The sequence below is a fragment of the Barbus barbus genome (genome assembly GCF_936440315.1).
Source record: "Barbus barbus genome assembly, chromosome: 42".
Taxonomy (NCBI): Eukaryota; Metazoa; Chordata; class Actinopteri; order Cypriniformes; family Cyprinidae; genus Barbus; species Barbus barbus.
This window is the reverse complement of record NC_136720.1, coordinates 5,863,663-5,879,353: the sequence shown is the minus strand read 5'-3', so window position 1 is coordinate 5,879,353 and position 15,691 is coordinate 5,863,663. Positions and strand designations below refer to the sequence as shown.

At 36.1% G+C, this 15,691-nt stretch overlaps 1 protein-coding gene across 2 annotated transcripts; it reads right to left on the bottom strand.

Annotated features, from left to right (window-relative positions):
* Nucleotides 1-1,643: 1,643 nt before the first annotated feature.
* Nucleotides 1,644-15,262, bottom strand: LOC306861334 (transcription intermediary factor 1-alpha-like). 2 transcript variants are annotated; one of them, XM_079403543.1, is made up of 18 exons: nt 14,773-15,262; nt 13,293-13,411; nt 13,024-13,171; nt 12,676-12,808; nt 12,018-12,134; nt 11,395-11,509; nt 10,888-11,034; nt 10,564-10,678; nt 7,744-8,147; nt 7,271-7,402; nt 6,103-6,214; nt 5,897-5,942; nt 5,521-5,656; nt 5,128-5,348; nt 3,593-3,725; nt 3,391-3,465; nt 2,419-2,565; nt 1,644-2,189 (listed from the first exon to the last, which is right to left on the bottom strand). In XM_079403543.1, exons 1-18 carry the CDS (start codon nt 15,002-15,004, stop codon nt 1,857-1,859), a joined length of 2,865 nt encoding a protein of 954 aa, XP_079259669.1. In that variant the 5' UTR covers nt 15,005-15,262; the 3' UTR covers nt 1,644-1,856. The 2 variants fall into 2 exon arrangements, with proteins under 2 accessions (XP_079259669.1, XP_079259670.1); XM_079403544.1 differs by having other exon boundaries at nt 1,650-2,189; nt 14,938-15,262.
* Nucleotides 15,263-15,691: the final 429 nt, after the last annotated feature.

Genomic DNA, 15,691 nt, shown 5'->3' with positions numbered 1-15,691 from the left:
GATGCATTCTGACAATGGAAGACGACTAAGGAAACAAACAGGGTCAACATCCAGGAAGAAGGTGAGTAAGGATTTGAAGTGGAAGGGTAGGAAGGCAAAAGAGTGACCACAGGGTTACAGGTGGAGCATGATGGCCTACATGAGCCACTGGTGGGTAAGTTTCAAAACATTTGATAATGGTTCACCTCTAGAAGGCATTAATTTGTTGAACCCACAAACAAGTGTGTTTTTACCTTCAGTGACTTATAATGTAGGTTCAATTTTAATATATTTAATGAAATGTAATAAGCATGTAATCTACAAGAAAGAGTAATAGTTAATTGTCCTTAGTTAGCCAAGCCCTGTCTAAAAACAAGCACCATAAATGATTGAAAGAACAGAAATTATAGACACTTAATATCTAACGGTATTCAATTATTTGTAAATTACATTTAACATGCTCTTTCAAGAGAACATTTGCAATTGGTTTGTGAAAGGTGTCTTAAGATGCAATAACATGTTGCTAGCGTGTGATGTTTAGAGCACAAAACCGCACAAAAAAAAGAGCACAAAAAATTTATTGAAGAAATTAATTTCATTGTTTCAGTTTCAAAAAGCTCATCACTATTCAGTAAAATTGTATGTAAAACTAGCATTTTAATTCCAAAATTTAATTCTTACCATGGAAAACTGGTTTTAGAAACAGTTGGAAATGTTTCTATGTTTTTGAGCTAACTCATCTTTTAGCCAAGCCATTTAGACAATAATATGCATTATGCGATTTCTGATATATGGCAGTAATCTTCACTCTTAAAAATAAAAGTGCTTAAAAGGTTGTTCACAGCGATGCCATAGAAGAACCATTTTTGGTTCCAAAAAGAACCATCCAGTCAAAGGTTCTTTAAAGAACCATCTCTCTCTTACCTTTTTATAATCTAAAGAACCTTTTGTGAAACAAAGGTTTTTCAGATGTTAAAGGTTCTTTATGGAACCATTTAGACAAAAAAGGTTCTTCTATGTCATCGGGAAGCACCTTTATTTTTAAGAGTGTTGTTGGCCAATTAAAAAGTAGTATTAGCTTCTCTTTTATCCTCTTGATGCATGCAATTCAATTGTATATATCATGCGTATACAATTAAAACACTTGTTTCTTATGATACAAAAAACCTTTTGATCTAAAGGCTGCTTAAATGCCTGATTGTGTTATAAATTATTATGTGTCCGATTATGGTTTGATTATGGCTATTTGAAAATCTAGAATCTGAAGGTACAAAAAAAAATCTAAATACTGAGAAAATCGCCTTTAAAGTTGTCCAAATGAAGTTCTAAGCAATGCATATTACTGATCGAAAATTACATTTTGATATATTTACAGTAGGAAATTTACTAAATATCTTCATGAAACATGATCTTTACTTAATATCCTACTGATTTTTGGCATAAAAGAAAAATCAATAATTTTGACCCATACAGTGTATTTTTGGCTATTGCTACAAATATACCCCAGCGACTGGTTTTGTGCTCCAGGGTCACAAATGAATAAATAAACTAGTAAATATACAACAAAGTATTTTTTTTTTCGAGTGAACTATAATTTAAAAGTCAACCATGTAATTTGTCATCTTTCATTTCAGCGCATGAACAAAATGAAAATTCAAACAGGCGTCTTTCAGATGTATTTATATAGGTATTTATTATGCCTATATTCCACATTGCATTGTTATATTACATCTTTAAGTGGTCAAACGGTCTATTTTCCAAATGCTTAAAACAATTAAAATGTACAGTATAATTATTGCAATTAAACCAGAGGTTTCACACTCTAGGAAAGTGCATCTCACCATCCAGTCTTTAGAGGATGAACAAGGAAGATTCTTTCAGGAAGTTGGATCTTTAGTTTCTTTACTGTCCGTTTCAGGATCTGCAGGACTGGATCCTGCAGGAGAGCTCAAGTTCTCTGGCTTCTTCTCAGTTTCTTTTGTGTGCGGTTCCCCCTGAGGGAGATCTTCACAGGAGGGTTTCACAATCTCCTCAGCAGGGGAAGTGTCTTGTGGAGGTGTCTTTGACAAGGGACTTGCATCATCAGGACACAAAGAAGCAACGCTCTCCTCCTTCACGTCAGGAAATGTCCGGTCCGGATACAAGAGTTTCAGCTGTTCCTCAAAGCAACTCTCCAGATTAGCACCCACATTGGCCATTTCAGTGTCTTCCTACAAACAACATGCATACACAATACACATTACATGTGTGATATGCCTCAGTCAAGCTGTACCACAGTTTATACCACAGTTATTTTGTGCTATTTACATTCAATAAATGACAGAATTTTTGGGTGCTTTTTTTCTTAAAACCAACGTAAGAGACAGAAAGTTCCCCTAATTGAAGAATCATCCCTTATCTCTTGAAAATAATATTGTAAATCAATGCGAGGCTGCATACCTTGTGGAAAGTTGCACAGTTTTTGAAAATCAGCTTGACATCCTCAACAAAATCTTCAGTGCTCTTGTAATTGCTGTCCTCCAATTTGCTTCTGATCACCGACAGGTCCATTGGCGTCTTTATTATCTCACTGTACTCTGGCATCGACTGCAAATTTGAAGTGTGAACAAGGGACGGAACAGAAAACAGTCTATCAATAAATGAAAAAAACTAAAGCTTTGATCCAAACCCTAGTGAGTATATCTGGATCACCCCAAAATCTGAAGAAAAACCTATCATTTATGACAATTAAGCACATTTTACTTTCCAAATTCTCATTTCTGTAATGCAAATAAAAAAAAAATCTCAATACCCTTCCAAATAATGATTTGCATATTTTTTAATTCAGTTTTTATTTAAATCAGCATTAATCGAAGGCAGGAAAAATACTACTCAATGTATAAATATTTTAACATTTTATTAGTTAATTTAAGATTTCCTATTATACTTAATTATCATGAAAATAATGTCACCATGCAAAAATACTAGATTACCATATCATATATTTCACAAAATAAGCTTAACTTTCTATACGCAAAATACTAGGTGCATCCCAAATCGCGTACTTATGCTCTTTTCTATTACTTTTTGTAGTATAAATAGTGCGAATAGTTGCACAATTTATAAAGTGCACTTTAAATACTCGAATCATGCACTTAAATAACAGAAAAAATTAAGTGTGGAATATTGGACACTTTATGCTCTCAACTGTCGCAGCTTTAATTAGGGGAAGTGGCTAAATGACAAAATAATTGAGTATATAGTGCATAAGTGCATAGCGTATAGTGTGTCATTTGGGACGTAGCTACTGTTCTTTTGGGGAGGGATTGAAATTTGACCCATACACGCATTTAAAATATTTTTGTATTATTTCCTCAATGAAAATAAATGTAGTTCATGATCTAGAATGCCACGTGAGATGGAAGATCTTACCAATGGTGTTACAGGCTCCTGAAAATCCGTGCTGAGCTCGTTGCAGTAAAGACGAAGCAGCAGTCGCTCACATTTCTGCATGAACACAACAAATAATTGCAGCCGTTTTAAAAGATATTCGGAATGTAAATTTTTTTTTTAAATGTAATAGTTCTAAAGTGACATCTAAGATAAAGCAGAACTAATTGAAATCGGTTCATACTCTTTTATCCACAGGACTGAAAGCCTCAGAATCTGGATCCTGCTTCACATTGTTCGATTCTCCGCTACCATTGATGTTATACACCATTTCAGGTGCGGTAAGGTCACGGCAGAACGTACAATACCACTCACCACTACAGATACAAACACAACACACATACATAACTACAGTAGAATTAATAGAAGAAAACTACAATCACATCTGTTGCATATTAGCAAAAGGGTGACCATGCTCAAAATCTTATACGATATTGTAGGGATGTAACGATATTATCGTGCGCTAGCAAAACTCTCTTGATATTATCGTGGTCACATGACGATATGAATCAATAGGTCTTCCGGACAAAAAGTATAGTTTTTAAAATATATTTAAAGTACTTATTCCAACATAAAAGGTCTTTAAAGTTGTGTTTTGGGCCATTGGAACAGTATCTGTCAAACAAAATAAAACCGAAACCACAATATGGCTGAAGCCCTTTATCGAGTTTGTTTTCGCTACGCGTTTCAAAGTGAAGCGCACACATTTTTGAGGCGATCAGCTCGTGATCCGGTGTTTCCGCACCTAAGACCGGCTCTGTTCACAGTGAATGAAAGCAGTGAACTCGTTTATTGCACGTGCTATGAGTTTAGCACACGTTTGGGAACTCAACAGCAATCAGTTAGGCTTTATTTACGCAGCTGATGATTACAGCATTTCACTAGATTTGTAGCGAGACGTGTTTTTGTAAGCTTGTTTTCACTGAAGCTGGACAGAAGTATTGTAATTCCCCTACTGTAGAGCAAAAATAATATACCTATGAAATATATTAAATTTAATTTATTTTACAGTGCAATTGTTTTGCAATATATGACTATTACTGTCATTGTTGTTGTTATTATTATTATTATATGCTAATTAGTTTGGCTTCCTAAAACACCAGTGTGAATGTAATTTAGACTGAGACTGTATATCACAAATAAAAAGAGGGTTGAGTTCCCTTTAAAGTTTAGGTACAAGTCAATTCAGTAAAGTTTTCTTAGTTAAGAACATGGTTGGAGCTCTTAATTTTGAACTCTCAAAGTGCATTAGATGGAATAATTTTAATAGAATAACTATTTTTCATTTCTTTCCAATTCTTCAATCACAATAAATATCATAGACTTCATATCGCGATATTATCGCATCGTGAGATTTTTGACGTTACATCCCTACGATACCGTCTATGTCTTAATTTGGGATAAATGCAACAAATGTTGAAAACAGTTTTGCTGCTTAATATTTTTGTGGAAATCATGATCATTTTTTAGGATTCAGTGGTGAATAGAAATGGTAAACAACAGCATTTATTTAAAATAGAAATCTTTTGTAACATTTTAAATGTCTTTACTGTCACCTACTTACCACAAAAATTTAAATGGTAGTGCATCATGGTTTTTACAAAAATATTAAGCAGCAAAATCTGTTTTCAACATTCAAAATAAGAAACATTTCTTGAGTACCAAATCAGCACGTGACATTGAAGACTGGAGTAATGATTATTTTGATTAATCTGATACCTTGGAGAGGCAGTCAATGTGGGAATATGACAGCTAAGATGGAAGACTTTGGGACATTTGTCACAGCAGAGCAGCTCTCCTCCGTTCTGGCACACCGCGCACCAGTCTTCATTGGGGTCTTCATCTGCTTCTGGTGTCTTCTCTGATTGCTGCTCACCTTGTGGCGTTTGAGACTGAACGCCCGTGCTGTCTGGAAGACTGGCTTTAGCACTGGTGTTTACCTACAGTAACACAAAATTAAAAAATATATATTGTGAAAAACTAATGTATACCTGACAAACTACATGAATTTGCTAAATTTACAGTCAATTTTGTTAAGATGTCAAATCAGAATAAATCTGATGTTCAAATCTATTCCATCTCTGATCTGGTGCAGAATGAGTCAAATCTTACAAAACGAACTTCATCATCATCCTCTGGTTCATCTTTGATGACAATGACCGGCCCTGGAGATGACCTGCGTCTCCTCTTGGTGGAGGGGTTTGATGGGCCACTCTGGGGGGCTTCTACACGCTTCCAGGAGCCAGAACTTGGGAAAAAAATAAAAGAAGCAAACAACAAAAAGATTAGATGTGCATTTTGAAGGAAACAAAAAAAGAATAGAACATTTTCACACTGTGATGATGTTTCTATTATTACTAATGTAAATACATAAAGTTATATATAAATAAATAAATATGTTGGGCATTTCCGGATGAATTAACTACAGAAAACAAAACACAATGACTTAAAAGGTCTCAAAGCCTTGAATTAACAGAAGCATATTTACCTGGTCTTTGGTTCTGATGATGTGACGGACATTTGTCTTCCTTGTACTAAAAGTTCAATAAAATCAAGACAATATTCAGTACTGTATAAAACAAAGCATTTGATAACAGAACATGAACTAGGCAGCAAGCATTTATGTCTCCAATCAACAAGACAAGGCAAGGTGGTTACCAACACCAGACATCAGTTTTTGCTGAAGAAGCGTACCAGTTCGCTCTGTAGGTGTGGACAGGTGACTGGGTTGATAACTGGGCCTCTGAGCAGACAGCTGCATGCTGGGTTCAAATCTCCTGTTCAGGTACGACGTTACCTGCATGTTCTGCTTAAAAAGTGCAAACAGAATTTTGCATATTTATATTACAAATGAGGCCGTAGTAATAGCTTTACCGAAATCACAGAAATTGATTCCATTATAAAATATATTTACACAGAACATTATTTCACAATACTAATGCTTTTACTGAATTTTGGATCAAATAAATGCAGACAAAAACACTAGTGCAAACATTTTTTAATAGTCAGTAGAATTTTTCATAGGCCAATGCAATTCATACTATTTATGGGTGGTTGACAAAATAAATAAATAAATAAACATCTCCATATGTTTTTCTTTCTGGGCTATAGGTAAAAATCAGTTGTTTTATTTTCTCCCATTAAATCTGTTACAGTTGTCACAATGAAATCTTGTCTGATTGATTGTTCTACAAAGAGTTGCAATAATGATTTAATTATCTGTTTTTTCACAGTATAAACTTAATACACATATCTTGTATTAAGCAAACAAGCATTACTTTTCTTAAAGCTTGAGAACATGTGGAATGTGATGAATAAAAATATATGAAAACAAAATATAAATATTAAGCCAACCTGAACATTATTTAAGAATAAGATGTTTATTTTTTAAAGATTATTATTTTATTGGATATGATTAAGAAACAGCAACATATTTAGAAATAGTGCTTTCTTAATCATACTGTAACTTAATTATATTGAGGCACTACATAGACTATTTGTACTTAAACTAACATTATGATGTATTTTACACAAATTGCTTTGTCAAACTATAAGGTGTAGTAACCATGTTGTGTGATTGAATAATTCCAAATCTTCCATGTAGCCTCTCGATTCATATGAGATCATAAAAACTGTGTCATAATTTGATTAATACAGTTTAAGTATCTGCTTTTAAACTACCCATAATCCACTACCAAATGAGATCCACTACAAAACTGCACACTTATACTTAAGAATCAAGGTGTTTAGTCAAAATTCACTCAAATATGTATAGTTTTTATAACAGATCTTTTTTTTTGTTAACCTGTCAAGCAGGCATAGTTTTCATCCAATGCTCATAACATGTGTCCAGCACACTCACCTGATTGAGCATCTGTGAAGTGGGAAGTGAAGCTCCACTGGAGAAAGCAGCATTGTGCGGATAGCGGGTTCTTGGCAGCACCTCCATCGCTTTAGGAGGGTAGGTGGGATTGTTGATAAGACCCCTCAAAGTCTTTAAGAAAGTAAAAAACAGCAAGTTTAGAATTACACAATTGTTCTTCCATTCATTAATGAGCATTACATTAACATGTACACTACCAGTCAAAAGGAATAATTGGAATAATCCAATATGGAATAATTCACCAAGCCTCATCAAGGCTGCATTTATTTGATCAATATTGTGAAATGTCACTATAATTTGAAAGAACTGTTTTCTATTTTAAAATATTTTAAAATGTCATTTATTCCTGTGGTAGCAAAGCCAAATTTTATGCAGCCTTTACTCCAGTCTTTAGTGTCACATGACCCTTCAGAAATTATTCTAACTTTCTGTAATATTAAAACACACTTCACCTGTGGAGGTAGGTTAGTGGGCTGAAGCATAGGTGGCGGGCTCCGTGCACCATATCGACGCCCATGTTGAGGCATGCTGGAAAACGCCTGAGAGGGTGATCCACCCTGCATGGGTCTATGTGGAGGTGGCCCTGGTAAACGCATTCCGTGGTACCATGACCACTGGTTGGGCGTTTGGTGGCGGTTGGTGTGCTGGGAGAGTTTCTCCACCTGCATCTGTAGCTGGGCCAATGTGCTTTGCCGCTGCTGCTGCTGTTGCTGTTGCTGCTGCTGCTGTTGGGACTGGGAGCTCGGGAACCCTGCCTGAAGACCATCGGGTCTGGGGCCTGGGTTCATTTGCTGGAAAGGAAATGGCTGTGGACCGCTGGGATGACGCACTGGAGTTTTCTCTACAACTAGAGAACCTGAGAAAAGATTCAAGAATATTTCCAGTTGATAAATTGTACATTTGCAAGAATTTCTCTCGTTTGCACACGCAAGCCATTGAAAGTGCACTCCATTGACAATGGACATATTTGACACGTGCACACTACTTAGTGGACCTTTGTTTCGAGTGCTAGAATCAGTTGTGCATGTGCTGTTGTCCATGTGGCAGCACAAGCCAGAGCCAACAACAAAGTGCAGATGCAATGTTGCGATAGTGTATACTCACATCAAGCTGAAATCATGAACTATTTCTTTGCACACATTCTTAAAATTATTTATTCTCAGTTTAAATAACCATTTTGTTTTTCATGCTACTAAAATAGCCAATGTGAAGTCCTGAATTTCTAATCCGTAAACAGCAATATACTAATTTATAAACTCTTCTTTTTGACCGTAGCCAGAATTTTTATTCTTGGCCATAATTAGTAATTCTCTCCCTCATTTTAATTAAATCAAAAAGAGGGAATAAATTAGTATAAATGTGGCCATGGTTTATAAATAATAAATAAAGTAAATAAATATAAATAGTAAATAATATAATAATAGTAATACTTTTAATTTTAGGTGCCTTTCGAGACACTCAAGGACATTGTACATTATAAAACAAAAGCAATAAAATATAAAACAATACAAAATACAAAGCTATACAAAACACTCAAACATACAAATCAAACAATCAAATCACTAAAAGCTATTCTAAACTGACAGATTTTAATCTGAGTTTTAAATCCAGCTGACAAATGTGAAGGAATGTACAACTGAAGAAAATTTGAAAGATAAACAGGAGCCTGATTATGAAGTGAAGCGGACCCAATACTGACCCCTGTGGAACACCTTGAGTAACTGTAACAGGCTCTGACTGCGCATTCTTGATCTCAACAAACTGCTCCCTATTACTTAAATAAGATCATCAGCTACTCCAAGCCAAGCGTTCCAGTAAAATTGAATGACTAATAGTATCAAAGGCAGCACTAATATCTAGAAGAATATGAATATGAATGGGGAAGTCGTGGCCTAATGGTTAGAGAGTCGGACTCGTAATCCAAAGGTTGCGGGTTCGAGTCTCGGACCGGCAGGGATTGTAGGTGGGGGGAGTGAATGTCCAGCGCTCTCTTCACCCTCAATACCACGACTGAGGTGCCCTTGAGCAAGGCACCGAACCCCCAACTGCTCCCCGGGCGCCGTAGCATAAATGGCTGCCCACTGCTCCGGGTGTGTGTTCACGGTGTGTGTGTGCACGTTGGATGGGTTAAATGCAGAGCACGAATTCCGAGTATGGTTCACCATACTTGGCAGTATGTCACTTCACTCACTCACTCAATAGACAGAAGATCAGAATAAGCTGCAAGGAGAAGATCATTTGTAACTTTAACAAGAGTCGTTTCCGTACTATATTTAGAATATGAAACCAGTCTGAAATTGCTCAAAGATAATGATGAACGATGCATTTATATAGCGCTTTATTGTGTATTGCTGTACACCCAAAGTGCTTTACAATCATGTGGGGGGGTCTCTCCTCAACCACCACCAGTGTGCAGCATCCACTTGGATGATGCGACTGCAGCCACAGCACAACGGCGCCAGTGCGCTCACCACACACCAGGTACAGGTGGAGAGGAGAGAGAGTCATTGAGCCAATCAAGTGTATAGGGATTATTAGGAGGTCATGATAGACAAGGGCCAATAGGGGGAATTTGGCCAGGACACCGGGGTTACACCCCTACTCTTTACGAGAAGTGTTTTTAGAAGTTTAACGTCTCATCCGAAAGACAGATTTTTGACAGTATAGTCACTATAACGGGGTGTTAGGACCCACAAAGACCACAGGGTGTGCACCCCCTGCTGGCCTCACTAACACCTCTTCCAACAGCAACCTAGTTTTTCACCGGAGGTCTCCCATCCAGGTACTGACCAGGCTCAAAGAGATCATTACTTTGCAATAGCTAACAGCATTGTGACTGATTGAAGTAATTGGTTAAATGTAAGTATATGTGACTAGTAAATGGTCCGTTTTGCCTCTTTTTTATTTAGCCAATGTTGGTGTTTTAAAGCATGGTAATTATTTTTTAAATATTGTTTAGTAAGTATTTTCGCAACACAAATAAATTTTAAATAACAATACAAGCCTTGTGACAAAAATAAAGACTATAATGCTCCTTTCTCGTTTCTTTCAAGAAAACAGTAAAAACTGACAGGGGGTTCAAATTTAGATTTTCATTATTTAAAAGTCTGTCAAAAATAAATAAATAAAAACAATGTAAAAATTCAAGAAAAAAGAGCACTTTTCAAAATCTATCATTTATCCCACATCTGACAATTAATAAAGGTTGGCATTTTTGAGGTCTTAATTTTTTCCCCAGTTTTAAACATCACTCGTTTTTGTAAGAATCTTACCAAGATCCATATTTGAGGCCCAAAAAGCAGATCGACTTTGGAACCGAACCAAACTCTGGGGAACATATGAGATGTTGCACTTTGCTCGCATGAGGTACTGGATTTGACAAGTTATCTGAGATGACAAAAGGAAGGGGAGAGACCATCAGCCAAACAGCAGGCTGAACACAATTAGTACATTCAACATCATTTAATCTAATTGTGATTATTTGAGTTAACCAAGATCAATGTACACAATCTTAATAAAAAAAATATATAATAGTAATAATCACGCGGAAGAGATGCTAAATTTTTATGTTTCGTTGATAGTAGAAAGACACTTACCAACCGTTTACAGTACAGGAGGGCTGTTCCACTGTTACTGGCTGTGGCCCATTTTGTGAAGTTGATCACATGATCAAGATGTTTGGAGAGTGATGTCACATCCCGTTGCTGCTTTTTCAGGAGGGTTTCATGGTCCTTTGTGATTGCCTAAATAAACATGCGTATGTAACCACACACAATTCACAATGATCAAATTTGCCTGCGGTGCTTCTCAACTGGTTTTGCTCCAGCCCAAAAATTTTACATTAGACATCAAATGTTAACCAGAAAAGTGTACCAAAATTGTACTGATAGCAAGTGTTTTGCTGCAAGTCAAGCCGATTTAATGTAGACTAGTTGGTATTTTCTTCTACCTTGTGGTGGTTTTTATTGTTTGTGACGATGCCTATATTTTACTTTGTCAATTATGCTCTATTATTTAGGTTTTACAACAACCCATAACCCATAACAAATCTAAGATAACCAGTTGGAAAGCACTTCTCTTGATGATGAAATACTGGACACTACCTCAAGTTGATTGACCAATAACTTCCCCTTCCTGTTGATCTCCATTATGAGATTGCAGATAGATTTTTTAATCTCATTAGCCACAGTCTTGCGATTTTCATCCACCTGCTGAAGACTGACAAGAACAGGAAAAATATGCCATAAAAATAAAATGTGCTTTTAAATACTACACATCTTAACGGGGTTCCCACATTTTTCCCACTTTTCCCACTGCATTGGTCATTTCTGGGTAAGTCATTTTAATATAGATTACATTTGAAAATGTCCAGTGAAATATCTTTGCTATAAAAATGTACATTCACTATAGCAGGGTTTCCTGAATCCATTAGATGTAAAATATTCCGCTCTGAGATTTCATGTTGACATTTCATATAACATCTGATCTAATTAATTATAAGCTTATCATGAACTCACGAACCCCCTGCAGTTCCTTCATGAACCGAAAACTCTGTACTACAGAAATGTCCATGAAATTTTATTGATTTCCATGACATTTCTAGGTATTCCATTGGGGAAATAACAAAGTTACTGAATATCTAGGTATGCCATGTGAGTTGGGAACTCTGGCTTTCAATGGTTATAGGTTGCTTTAATATTAATAATAATAAATAAATATAACATACCCATTGTTTATGGTATTAGATATGTCCTCTATAACTCTCTTCTTTTCTTGAAGTTGGCAGGTCATATTTTCCAGATGTTCCTTGTGGTTTTTATATGCATCTTCTAGAAATTGGTAACTGTATTGGAAAATTCTCTGTTAGCTATATGTTAAGTCACTAATACTGATATTCACATACATGTTACAGCAACACACATCTATGTACACAATGAACATCTATGTACTCTATGACACTGAACAGGAAAAACATGAAAAAGCACACTCTTTCAGATGAATTAAGGAATGCTTACCACACTAGACTCATATTAACATTTAGTTCACCCAAAAACTAAAATTCATTTACTCACCCTTATACTGTCCCAAATTTGTGGAACATAGATGATCTTTTTAAGAATGTTGGTAAACCAACAGTTTTGGTGACCACTGACTTTCATTATAAGGACACACAAAAACTCATTTCTCATCTTCTTTCACGTTCCATAGAAGGAAGTCTGTCATACAGATTTAAAAAAATAAATCAATAAATAAAAATAGTAAATGACAGAATTTTCATTTTTTGGGTGAACTATCCCTTTGAACATTATACATGTTAATATGAGACTAGTGTGATAAGAATTCCTCATTTATTCCTTTAATGCCATCATTATTGTGGGCCGTACTTATGGTCCTTGTGTTTGAGTAGCTGACAGTCTCTGCAGGTGAGGCGATCGCAGGTTTCACAGAATAGCTTCAATGGCTCCTGTCTGTGGATGTCGCAGAAGACGGGCTTCTGTGTGGAAGCACCCATTGCCTCTGTAAACAGAAAGACAAGCTCATGTTCATCTGTGTAACTTCAGAAATGCACTCCCCAAGTTGGCAAAGTTCATTTACAGAAGTTGCATTAAAAGAACATAATCAATAGTACAGCCAAGTAGTATTTGGAGACTAAAGTCACACCTAAAAATGTCTGAATGTCCCTGCCCTACTTCTCACAAGCTGATATCATTTACAAAAGTTTAAGGTCAAACCTGATGACATTTCGGCTATTTGCTGAACTGTATGATCTCTGGTGAACTTCACGCGCTGATGAGCATCGATGCAGGTGACGCACAGGAACTCTGCGCATTCCACGCAGAAACCGCTAGCCTCTGTGTTATCGTCACAACTTATGCAGAGCTGAGAGCAAAAGATGCATTTCAGAGACATTATTTCATACTTATATTTACTAGTCTGATACAGACAGTTCATCATCTCAGAGGTGTAGTATCAACACTGACTGACAGAAGTAAATGCACACCTGACAGCTCTTCTCCATTGTGCTGCTCGGCACTTCCACAGAATCCTTGACAAAGAAGTTATCCAAGACCTCAACATCCATACACTCCTGCTGACAGACTGGACAGCGGATCATGTTCACTAACGTAACACAAAAGAGAAGAGCAGGAAAACATATTCAATACCAAGTCACCAGAATGCATGATACAAAAGAGGACATATTACAAACTGAAAAAAAAAAATCGTTATCAGTATTGGCATCAATGACACTGGCCTTTATACAGTGTAGGCTACTTGGTCATTTTTGTATTTTCGCTGATTTCATAATTTTATCCCCAAACATAAGGTAAAACGAATATTATGAATGTCCAAATCTGACTCCATTCCATCCGGATCAAAATGTGCACTGTGCAATAGTATATAGTGGATAATCATCTACTACATACTACTGGCAATCCATCTCATGAACACTATTTATACAATTATTTAACACATACTTATTTTACATTTCCTTGCATTTGTACATATCATACCCGTACACACAATTACCATCTATTGTCTATTTTTTCTTGTTGTGTATTGTTATTCTCTATTTACTTATTCTTTTTTTATTATCTGTCTTGTGTTGTCAAGGTCATTCTGTTTGTGCTGTCGAAGCTTCTGTTACCAAAACAAATTTCTCATATGTGTAAACATACCTGGCAATAAAGCTCTTTCTGATTCTGAGATATATAGTGTACAATACATAATGTAATGTATTTATAAGCAAGTTTAGCACGTGCAGAAAATTAATAAATAGAAACACTTGGCAAAGCACAAAATATCAAATTATTCAAAGAGGCCATCTTACCCCACTATTGGGATGCAATATATATTTCTAAAGTGTCATTCATATAAAATTCTTAATCAACGTTTCTACTGAGAACCCGAGTAAATCATCATCTGATTTAAGACTTGCATATAGTTTATGTGACCCTGGAGCACAAAAGCAGTCATAAGTAGCACGGGTATATTTGTAGCAATAGCCAACAACACACTGTATGGGTCAAAATGATCAATATTTCTTTTAATGCTAAAATCATTAGGATATTAAGTAAAGATCATGCTCCATGAAGATATTCAGTAAATTTCCTACCGTAAATATCAATATTGAATTTTTGATTAGTAATATGCCTTGCTAAGAACTTAATTTGAACAGCTTTAAAGGCGATTTTCTCAATATTTAGATTTTTTTTGCACCCTCTGTGTTGTATCTCGGCCAAATATTGTCCGATCCTAACAAACCATACACCAATGGAAAGCTTATTTATTCAGCTTTCAAAAAAACATTATTAATTGCCCATATTTTAATTGTAGATCAGCATGAATGTATAAATGGCTTTTTTCTTTGTTCTAGCAGCTTTGGGACTTTTGTACTGCATCTCAGCTCTTCGTCCTTTATTGGGATTAGTCATCTGAGTATCTCCTCTTGTGAACGAGTAGAAGTGAAAGCCAACTCTTACACTGTTGCGCGTTGCTGGCAGGTAAGCATCTCTTACAGAAGGAGTGCAGGCAGGGCAGTAGTTTGGGCTCTCTGCTGCTGAAGCTGAGCTTACACACGGGACACACGTCCATCAGAGCCATCATCATCATCCTCACACTGCCCTGAGCTTCATCAGCGCGCTTACTTTCCGCCTCATTCTCCACGATGATCACAACATCGTCAGACTCCATCTTCTCACTTCCATCCATCATTTTATTGCAAGAAGAGCTTCATCTCAGGTTCACAGCAGTGACGTTAACTGCTGCTGCACTGCAGTCCGCGCGCTGGTCTTAGTAAACATCTGAATTAATCTTCACAGCTCTAAAGATGGGCGAAACGCAGAGAATCCCGACCGCTTATTCGCTCTTCAATCGTCAATAAAGTTTAAAAATGAAACGCACTGCTGTTGTTGCCAGAAGCATATGATGAGGCCACAAATATGACGTCGCACGGCCTCCATTGTGACGTGTGGCCACGGCAGCCGAGGGAGGACAAATATCTCACGAGAAAAAAATAAATAAAGGAAGGAACGAAAAACGCCAAGTAAAATGCGAAAGAAACTGCTTTTATTAATAAATGTAGATTTACTATAAAATAAATTATTGCAATAAATCCAATTAAGCATTTATTCTTATTTTGTAAACATTTCGATTTTTTTTTATCATATCACTTTCGTGACATAGTATTGCGAAAAAACATCGTTTTAACGAAATAACAGCTCACTATTATGACACAAAACTAATTGACTGAGATTTTCCACTTATGTGTGGACAGCAATTCACCCCCTTAGATATCGAGCATTTACAGTTATATTAATAATAATGAAAAGAAAGAAATTAGCAGGGTTAATTTATTTATTTATTGAGAAATAAACAGGCAGTGCTGAGTAGTACTGATTA

Bases quoted from the DNA above. Each gene is read 5' to 3' on its own strand.
- LOC306861334 (XM_079403543.1), bottom strand. From the start codon at position 15,004: ATGATGGATGGAAGTGAGAAGATGGAGTCTGACGATGTTGTGATCATC. The intron at 12,135-12,675 runs GTACGGCCCACA...TTTCCAATACAG, and splicing joins CTCAAACACAAGGACCATAA to TTACCAATTTCTAGAAGATG. The intron at 11,510-12,017 runs GTATGTTATATT...TGTTCTTGTCAG, and splicing joins TCTAATACCATAAACAATGG to TCTTCAGCAGGTGGATGAAA.